This window comes from Haemaphysalis longicornis, unplaced genomic scaffold, assembly GCF_048455015.1.
Source record: "Haemaphysalis longicornis isolate Haplotype H1 unplaced genomic scaffold, Haemaphysalis longicornis Haplotype H1 scaffold_12, whole genome shotgun sequence".
NCBI lineage: Eukaryota > Metazoa > Arthropoda > Arachnida > Ixodida > Ixodidae > Haemaphysalis > Haemaphysalis longicornis.
This window is the reverse complement of record NW_027526225.1, coordinates 34,551,037-34,561,874: the sequence shown is the minus strand read 5'-3', so window position 1 is coordinate 34,561,874 and position 10,838 is coordinate 34,551,037. Positions and strand designations below refer to the sequence as shown.

The 10,838-nt window shown below is 47.2% G+C and overlaps 1 protein-coding gene across 1 annotated transcript in view; it reads left to right on the top strand.

The window, feature by feature from the left end:
* Nucleotides 1-772: 772 nt before the first annotated feature.
* The window catches only part of LOC144162556 (uncharacterized), a 419,428-nt gene continuing 409,362 nt past the window's right edge, over nucleotides 773-10,838 (top strand). Inside the window, exon 1 of the mRNA XM_077693145.1 lies at nucleotides 773-1,536. Within this exon, the coding sequence (XP_077549271.1) occupies nucleotides 1,428-1,536 (109 nt within the window). The 5' untranslated portion in view covers nucleotides 773-1,427. The remainder of the gene's footprint in view (nucleotides 1,537-10,838) is intronic.

Here is a 10,838-nt window from a genome sequence, read left to right as displayed (position 1 = left end):
TCATTTGCGATAAAGGGGAAAAATCACAACGCAAGCCAGGCCCCTGCCGAATTTCAGTCGGCAGCATATGTAGCATCCCGCGTTAAAAACTTCGCCTTCCCCTTCTGAAGGGCAGCGTTTCCTTTAATCCGTCATATTGGCGTTAGTCGTGGCCGCTACAGTACACCGATGGCACACCACTCTGTGCCCACCTAGCATACAGCGCACACACTACGTTCAGCCTAATTATCTCTCGCACGGCCACATTGAATTTCTCGTGGCGCCACCTATAGCCGCTGAATGTGGCGAATTTAACACGCCGAAGGTACACCGGGGCTTTCAGGTGCGCCAGAGCAGAGGGCTCCGCCACAATTTTCATTACCCGAAGATCTCTAGCGTAAAAAAGAACCTCTATATATAGCGGTTTTGTTTGTAGCCTCCATCGTGAAAAAAACAGCCGCTGCCGCAGTGATTGGATCGACGCCCTTGCGGTCAGCAGCGCACCCTAACCAATGAGTTACCACGGCTTGTTGCATTGCCCTGGCCTAAAGTGGCTGCTAACGTGGCCCCGTGTTCCTTATGGAGAACGGTGTGATTTTGGTCAGGCATTGAGCAACGCTATCGACGTGATAATGAAAAAGCAGTCTGCAACCCTGCTATTGACAGCCGGTCGGGCAACCAACAAGCAAAAACGGAACTTTTTCAGCGGAATAGTTCGTGACACCCACAGGCGCCGCAAAAGGCCGCAGATAAAGAGCGACGCCACTCAGGAAGCTCCGCAGTGTGTCTTTTCACCTCCGGCAACGCAGGACACGAGGGCAACAAGTGCCGCTGGCGGATGAGGTATTTTCCGTTCCGAGCCCCTGCATCGCGTTCAAGCTATCTGTCTGCACCGGGATTTCCACAGGCCGCCGGCTCCGTCCTCTCACCTCGTAGCAGTTTCTCCGCAATGTGCGGCTTCGCCTGATGCCACTGACGCCCAAGCTAGACTCCGCGGTCCCAACCGCTCTCTCTCTCTCCTGAGTTTACCACGTCGAGTCTACGCTTCATCGGGAAAGGAACCTGCGGTGATGGAGAGCTCGTGAACCATGTCTTCGCCTGAATATATATCTCTCTGCCCCCTGAAGTAGTTAGGACAATTACGGGTCATCACCCATATTGCCTGCCTCCCCCAGAACCAACAACGTTCAAGAGAAAGAGACTGTCTGTCTGTCTGTGTGCTGCGGCGGCGCATACCGAAGTTGCAAAGGGGGATCCACGAAACCCGGAGTGCCGTCAGGGAGGCCAGGTGGGCCATCGTTTCATCATATCGGTCGCCTTGTAGCGGGAACGGCCAAATAAGGTTCACTTCTTGAAGACACGCACTTCCCTTGCAAGAACAGCTGCTTTCTTCGAAGTGAATTTTCGGCCGGTGCGTCTTCATCCGGCCACGTCTTTGGTTCGCCTTGATGTATTCCCCGAGGCCATGCACAGGACGCAACCAGGACGTGTCCCACAGATCAAGCATGATGGTCTTCCTTGGAGTGGTCGCCGCATTTCTCTTCGCCTGCATTGCAGGTGACTTTTTGTGAAATTGCGGAAGCGCAAGACTCTTCGCCATACTGCCGAAGCGGTCACTGAAGAAGCCTACCAGTTAACACAGATAACTGAAGAATTAGTTTACTAGCTCCATAGCAGCAAGCCGCTGAGTCCATGGGCGCACGCGATCCTCTTTTAGGCCTCAATATGTGCCATCAGACAGATTTTCAGTGTGGTTCACTTTGATAAGAGTCACCGTGTTCATTTGTTAGATGTCCTTTTTAGCCGTAGTAATTCTGCCAATATACAGGGTGCGCCAGTGGCCCATCCATTCATGGTCGAATCTGAAAGAAAAATGGATAACAATTAAAGCAACAAAAACGTTTGCATGCCACTTTTTAATGCGTTCGATGGCAGTTCATATTAATGTAGTGTGACACTGCAGACTAAGGGAGGTATTTGAATATAAAATGAGGCTGTTTTTTCACAATGAATGTAAAGTCATCTTCCTTTTTCTGTCTCTCTCTCGGTCTCTCTTTCTGTGAGGAACTTCGTATAATTGCTTCCTCGGATGCTGCATAACGCCGTATCGTATCTTTACGTTATACTGCATACCATTCAAGCACCTGAGTCAATCTAGAAGCATGAATGATGTCCAGTGTTTTTTTTTTCTCCTACACGTATTTAGCTTATTACTGTATTGTGAACGCCGCACTACTGTATCAACACAGATGCAATAATTTACGGCTTTCAAACAAAGACACAGTTTCTAACGCAACACGTGACGGTTAAAACGACGCAATTACCAGGAAATAACCCATCATTCAATGGCATGCCTAACAGGGTCATTTTCCTAGTATCTGTGCCCCACCTGATCTCTGTTGTTTGTCCATTGTAATTATCCTCATCGTTACACTACGCTAAATGGCAACGCTAAACGCTATTTATGCTAAAATAAAGCCTACACTATACCGCTACCTATATTTAAAACCATTCTAACTCAACTGTAGACTGACCTGAAGTCAAGTTTACTACTTCTTCCGGTTGCTCTGTTTGATGTGCGGCTATCCGGCTCAACTTTCTTCACGGAGCACTAATTACAATCTAATTCTCCTTTGTAACATAAAGTATGTTGGAAAGGCATAAGTGAAGCCGTAAGCTTCCTTTGGACGCGAGTCCAAGTTGGGCGTTCAGAGGGCGAATCTCAATTGGCAGGAACGTTTGACAAGCTCTCCGCAATGCCTGATGTTCTGCAAGGCATTCAATTATGTAGGATGTGAAGGCGAAAAGTTGTCGAATGAGAAACATTTCGTGGGGACCGAACGGTTTGCATTGCGAATGAAAGTGCTTGGGATCTGTAGCAGAAGCTCGACAAAAGCCAGTTCAAGCAATTATTTTTCCGGTGGCATAACAAAAGCAGAAAAAGGTCTACCATTTCGATGAACACGGGAAACATACTAAACACGTTTAGTCGATTGTTTACATCAGATCTGATGGGCGTACAGCAATGCCACTCAGCTCAACTATTTCGTCTCTAATAATCAGTACTAACCATATTCCATTAAGGGTAACATTATTTATTTATTTCAGTTTACAGACTCTCATGCTTTCGTTCCCTCATATGGCGTAGCATGCTAAGCAATATGGCTCGGCTAACCTCGCTTTTACCATTAAATGCATTCTCTCTCTCTCTCTCTCTCTCTCATTTCGAAAAAGTAAACAAACGTTATCTGAAAACATCCTTTAGGTGTATCTACTTGTCACATTTCTAAAACTGGAACTTCTCCGTGATCTCTGTGACTTATTTTCCTAGGCGAAGTTATGCCACCGAACCAAATCAATTTTGGATTAATATGTATCTTAACACATATATTTGTCCGTGTTTCACGATTTTTATTCGTAAATTTTTAAGTTACAGTGAAAACGAATTGGGTGTGTTTTATTTTTAATTATTGCGGATTCGTTACCCCTACGCCTTCTTCCAAAACACTGGTTCCTTTACTTCTAAGCCGCACCCAGAGACAAGCGGAAAAAAAGCGCGCCGCTTGCACTACTGGTTCAAGGCTGTAGAAGTACCAAAGGTGGAGGCCCCTCTCCCATTCGTCGGGGACCCGGCTGTTGCACCTCCCATGGATTTTTGAACTTGCCGCTGAAATTTCTCAATGACTGGCAGGTCTGGATCATTTTGTCCGCAAGCTTTCACGCCTCTCCCAAAGTGGACCGCGTTAGCACTCGCTGAAACTTGCGGCAACCGGCTTCGCGAACTCGGCGTTAGTGCTCCCCACTTCAGGCACGAACGCACGTGAACTGGGGAGGAGAACAGCACACGAGAGCTCAGGCCACGAAATTGTGGCACAGTTTCCTGAAGATTTAGCTGGCCGAGGCCGGGAGCTCCTCACGAGGTGCAAGCTCACGTACGCTCAATATGTTATCTTGGAATTTTTTTTCTGGAAACGCTCTATGCCGTAGCTAAATACTTTAACAGTTCTGTGGTTAAACCCCAGAGCAGCTCAACCCTGACGAAGATTACCATATGTATATTCTTCGAACGTTTTCTACAAAGCTGTTTTTTGGACACCGATCCCTATTACTACTTAGAATCCGTCAATTCGAACGCGTCATCACAATATTTCAAAAAATTATTCCGAAAACATGCACGGGAAACGATACCGGAACCTCTTTTAATTATCAAATGCGAATGTGTTAGCCTTGCCGACCAGATGGTCTTAGAGACAGACGTTACTACAGTCTCTCTCAGCGCATCTCCAATAATCCCACTACCGCTTTTAGGGCAAGAGCCAGACTCAGTTTTCTGGGGGCGCCACAAACGACGTTAAAACAGGGATTCAGCATCGTCCACACGAGTTGACAGAAGAGTTTTAAGAAGCGAAACCCGCTGAGAATTGCTCGGAAACAGGAAGTGCATGCCTTCCACTAATCGTTGCAACAGTGTAAATGTACACCACTGGCGAAAATGAAGGAAAATCATACATCAGTATATAAATTAACGTATCTGGCCACTCAGAAAAATCAGGCTATGAAAAATAAGGAGTGGCTTATCTCAGCTATGCTACGCTATACATAGCGAGAGCGAAGGCTCAGCTGGTTATTCCTAGCGTTCCTGGTTGTCTAGGATTGGCCTGATTATCATGCCTACTGCTGCTTCAATGACACGCACACGGTATACGCATTATGTGACACATGTATATTTAGCAAGCGGCTCAGGCGCAGCGTCACCAATCGCCCCAGAGCTAAGCTGGTTCCACAGGCGCACGCCGGTGTTTCTGCGACGCACGAGCCATTGGTTCCACACCCGGCCACCCCTCGATGATCATCAAGTGGACTTGGCTGCCACGTGCGGAACGGAGGTCGGCGAAGACGCTGGGCGCATGGGGTGTGTGATAGACGCCAGGCAGCGAGCAATGTTCTGTGCGCCGTGTGACGTAACTGTTCCTCGCGCATGCGCAGCACGGCTCTCCAGGGCCACGCGAAACTGTTCAACCTCGCCCAGTGTAGCTCATGCTACAAAATGTCTTGGGGCATTCACGTTTGGTTACGTTTGCTGAGTCACTTCGGGTCTTCGGCTGCGTATGATCTCCTTTAAAGGCACTTTAGAAAATTGTAGGCTCCTAAGGCTTAGCCAGGACGCACGTGCGGCCGAAGATTACACAGACTGGTCTTTTTGGGCAGTGCTTCACCATGTGACGGATGCTATGGCAGCTGGAGCACACTGTTCATTTAGAAGCATATGGAGTTGCACGGACAATTTACATGCAATATTTGAACATGCAAGAGAAGGTGTTTGGGTGTTCGAGAAACCCAAAATATTCCGAAGACGCGGTTTGGAGGTTTAAAGACAAAACATTGTGTATTCCACGCACGTGTAGAAACAGACGAAAGTTCAATGATACTTACACCGTAGAAAACCCTCGTTGGTACGTTTTAGGGTTCGTTTTCGGGGGGAACTTCGCTCTTCGAACTCGGCGGTGTTGACGTTGAAAGAGAGAGAAGAGATTACGACGACAGCAGGATACGATGACAACAAAAAAACTGTATTTACAATTATTTACAAAACGGTATTTAGAAAAGGGTCTGACCGAGCAGTACTATCTTAAAGTTACCCATACGTTCGTTACACCCTAGAACTTCTGTCTTGGTGATCTACTATTCCTCTCGGACGATCAAGACCACAGAACGTTTTACGAGGAATAATCTCGGGGGCTCGCTTGATTACATGAGGCTCAAAAGCTAGAGCCAAGTCTGCTGCTGGCCATCGCCGCGGAAATGTAATATTTTGCGGTTCCCGTGTGCATTGCAGCAGATCCGATTGGTCAGCTCACCTTTAAAAAAAACCAATAGCAGCAAAACACTGTCCCTCCTATTTCCACAAGTTCCTCTCCCTCCCAGACACAGCGTTTGAAAGAGAGAAGAAACACGCTTCCGACGCATACTTTTCAAGACCAGAGAAGGGCTCAAGCAACTTTAGGCCACGGGCGTCGTTGCCCTTTTTCCCACTGCAAATGGAACTCTGCCAACACTATGGCGTCGCAAGTCTACGCTAGGGGAAGTCACCCCAAACATCATAAACGGGATCCGCGCGGGAGCCTTCTAATTCACCTTTGTCCTCTGCCGGTATGACAAAAGTCGACAGAAGCACTACAGTAGCCAATTTGTAAGCGTTCAGGAAAGAACAATGAACTTCACCATTTGAAATGATTGCACGGCGTCGTGGCAAAACTGGGTTGAGGCGACAGCGCATGCCGCATTTTTGCTCAGTTTGTCGAAGCAGGGCGTACTGCTCACAACGTCCGTCTTTCATTGCCGCGAAATGTCGATACCTTGACTAACGTCTCTGATCCAGCATACCGAGCATATATTTGAAGTCTGCACCACGTTTCGCTGCGATACGGAGATTTTCTTGTTCTACGTGGTGCTTCTTTCAGGCCTGGATATTCTGTGCACTGGATGAGCTCCTCGGAGACGATTTGCTTGAGCATATTTACGTGCTCATTTCTATCCGTGGCGAGCACGCTCTTCGTACGCCCCCTCCAAGTACAGGGCAATGTTTAAACTGAAAAGCCACCGCGCCGGCGCTGGCGTCCGAAATTCGCCTAGACTTGCGCTGAATAGTGTTTTCGTAATAAACGCAGCGTTAGGGTGCCCGGAGGCTTCTCCCCGCCCCCGAAGCAGGAACCACTGGGCACGCAGCTGCGAATTCGTAAGCATAACAACATAATCAGCAGAAGGGCCCAAAAAGCAGAGATGAGAAACAAATAAAGCTTCGCTTTAAATGTCAAAGCCCAAAATTTTCTCCTGGAAATCGCACGTCACAACGGTCTCAAGAGCACACAAGCGAAGGCAACTTTATCTCTTCGCAACACGCATACGGATGTAGCCAACAGAAAAGTTTGAAACTGCCTGCGTATATTTTTTATTACCAAAATTTCACTTCAAAACCATAAACAACTCGATCTCTTAAGTAGTTAATCAACTAGGCCGTGTCCAATTCGTAAAAACGCTATCGTAAACGCGACTATCGTTTCGTAACCACTGCTACATAAGTAACGTATACCCATTATTGTGATCTGTAGCCATGTACATATTATGGTAAAAGCTTCAGTTTTGTTTTAATAAATGGTTTAACTAGATAGAAAACGTAAAACCAAAAACACTTACTTGACGCAACGAGCATTTGGCGTGTCAAGTCGGTGTTCTTAACCGCTCAGTAGGTGCACCCCACCTAATCGCATTTCCCGCCGTACAGCGGGAAATGTGATTGCTGGCTAAGCGGTTCAAGTGGGGATGGCGACGACTGTTACTCACAAAAATACTCTTAAAAGTCGCGTGCACAATGGCGCACGCCGTGTCGCAAAGGGTTGTAAAAGTCACACAACTCAGCTCCCATGGACTGGGATCATAGAAGGCCTAAGCTTCACTCACCTCTCTCTGTGCCGTGCCAATACGCACTGCAGCAAAGCCAACCCTACGCATTGGGTTCCCACGACGGCCCATGTGATGATGATAAGCGAAAGACGATTAAGCGCCTCAAGAATGCAACGCTTCCTGTAGTCGGAATCAAACCCGGGTCTCCCGCCTTGTGAAGCTGACGTCTATCGAATTGCGCACTTCCGACGTAGACGAATGAGTTCGTAAATTTGACTTTGACTCAGGTTGCAAGGGTCAGTTGCAATGCAAAGCCACATAGAGCTTTGCGTTGTAACTGTTTTTCTCTTGAGAAAAGGCATAACATTTTTTAAACCCGCGTGTCCTGTACATTGTACAAACGCACAGAGGTGTCTCCCAAGGACATGTACACGCACACGCAAAAACACTTGCACAAGCACGTTCACGGAAATACGCACACGCACGTCCGCGCCTTTGTGGCTGATCCTCAACCCCCCTCCCCCCTTCGCCTCCCCCACAAAAAAAAATCCGCCCGCATCTTCCCGCACCGCTGCACCTGTTGTTGAGAGAGAGGAGGGTACGGGGGAGAGACGCGCACCTGCGGCTCGACGCGACGCGCATGCGCAGTGAGCGTGTGGACGGCGCCGACAACATCGACGACTGACATCGCGAGCCTAAGAAATGCTCCGCATTTAAAAGCAAGGCGCCTATTTTGTTCGTTGAACTTCAATAAACCAACAAACTGGTGGCTTTCGCGCGCGTCTTTAGAGCAAAACAAGTTGGTTCCCCAAACTTACTGTCGGATAAAATGAGCTGCACCCACTGCCATGCGCAGTCGTTTAGACAGCGCATGAAGACAACATGCAACTTTGTTATGTTCGATACCTTTCATATGTTAGCCTCATTGCATGCGTGGCGCAGACGGTGCTTTGTACACTGTGAAAGTTAATAAAAAAGCCAACATTTTACTTTTTTGACGGCACCGCAGGTTTAGTGATGTGAGAAATGCTGTAATAAAGCCATGGGCCCTATTCTCGACTGCACAAATTCCCAGGCAATTGGTGAATTCGCCGGAAGTCTTTTCTGAGTGGCTTTCAGATTTGGTCACGTGGTTCCTGTTGACAAAGCGCTTGTGTGTGATTTCGTCATGTTGACGTTTCATGACGTTTACTGACACGAGTTCTGATGTTTGACTTATTGGTATTTAATGAAAGAGCTTAATTCTTGGCCGGCAATGAAAAACAGTTTAAGTGCACCGGACATGACAACGTAAGAATGTCTTTGCTATTCAACAACAATACTGCTTGTAATACACGCCCTCTCTGTGATTGGGTGAGAAGGCGTAACGTAATTTAAACAGTTGGCGGTAACGAACACGTACGTCACACATCGGCAACTTGAGTGTTTGTAAAAGTGACGTAATGTTATGTAACAGCTTAAAAATGGAGGCTGCTTTTGCAGCGAAATAGAACAAAACATTTCGCCGACCTTCAGCGCCGCGAAATGTCTGTGAATTTGCAGCAGACGCAGTTTCGCATGACGCGCCGTTTAATATAAGTTTTCTACCAAAACAAATAATAGTTTCGGCTGTTTTTAAGTCAGCGATCACAGAGCATACAAAAAACGTGCACTATTTTGCTTTTATTTTAGAAAAGAAAATAAAAAAAGTTTTGTTTGGCGTAATTGCAACATCAGAGGGCACAACAAGCATCTCCGTGGCAAAGAAAACCCAATGCATGGCATTTTCTCACATTTTTTCTAGTAAGCTGCTGGGTCACAAGATCGAACTCAAGAGAAAAATAACAAAGAAAAGTGACTCTTGCTCATTACAGCGCTGATTGAAGTTGAGCTTGACGAATGAGTGAATCAGCGCATTCGGTACGCTCCGCGGTTATCAGGCGTAGCGCTTCGCTGACCTTATGTGTCATACAAGCACTTGTCGCGGCCGTCCTTTCATGTGATCACGCCATAAAAATGTAACATAGCAGCTGACGATAGCGTGGTGGCTATGGCGGCGGGGAGGTGATAACCCATGGTGATAACGCAACAAAGATTGCATTCAAGCAGAGAGCCCGACTATGTTATTAAAGCGAAGTAAAGAAATAAATCGATACGGTAAAAAAATGTGTAATGTTCCTAGCTCAACATGCGCCTTTCGCTCGCCTTTGGATCAACATTACTCGATCGCCTTGTGGTATTGACGCCTATTTTGACCTACAGAAACGTGTTTCTCTTCACAGCCTCACTACCGTCCTAATTGTTATAGTACATGCCGAGAGTTTTATATCTTTTAGGCGCAGAATTTGATGCCTTGGTTGTGATCTTTATAAGTGAGGCATCAAATTACACTGCATGTCGTCCTATAGGTCCATCACGTCACTGATTGCTTACGTCGTGCTTACGTAAAAGACATGGCGACTTTCACGGGAATTTGTGCAGTCGAAAATAGACCTTATGCAACAACTGGCGCCCTCTTGCGGTAACTGCGTGCGCTTCCGCCATGTTAAGGGATTCCCGGTTCTCCGGATAGCGCTGTGTACATGATAGCTCGGGGTTAGCGACGGCCACGTCGACATTTATCGTTGCTAAGATTCCCAAATATTGCCGTGTAATTTGCCGCGCACAAAGATGACACCGGGACGACCACGCAAATAGCGTACACATATTTCTTTTATTTCTCAACGGAAGCATGAATAAAGCCCTGCGTGAAGTCGCTTGCGCGTGTTGAATTCCATTCGCGCAGTAATATTATAGGTAGATCGCATGCATAGTCACGAAACGAATAATATGTGCAGGACTAAAAAGGTCTCAAAGTGAGCTATTTTCTAGCCCTGTATTTGCCGAGGACCACTCCTCTCTGCCGGTAGTTAAGGCGCACTGCATCGGTCAGCTCGTACTTTATAGTGCGGGTAGAGTTTTGAGTCTGCTGTTTGTGCTTTGTTCACCCGCGTTTTCTGTTTATTCTGGACGTTCGGTAGGCTGTTATGCAAGTACTACGCATTCTTTCGTTTGCCAAACGTTAGAGGAAATAAGGGATCCGCGAGAGTTGCAACCTTCACGTAGCGCCATGAGTAGCGCAAGTAACGACGTAGTAATTCCGTGGATCCGTCATTTACCGCTCTTCGCCTGCTGTTCGACCGTAGCCTACATTCCCAAGATCAAAATTTTCGAGCGGAATTTTCTAAGCGGTAGTGTGCACCCTGTTTTTTTGCCCACGGCGCGAGCAAAGGACGCTCAGAGGTCGCCGCGAGGCACGCACTCACGAGCGCTCGGCATTTTCTAGCTCTTTGGGGTTTTCGCAGTTTTCTTTTTTATTGATAAAGCCTTTTCATGTGCTGGGGACGCTCGGCGGTCACCGCGAGGCACGCACTCACTCACCAGCACTGGGAAACGTATTGGTAATTTATTTATTCATTGGCCATTTTTTTGGTAATTTA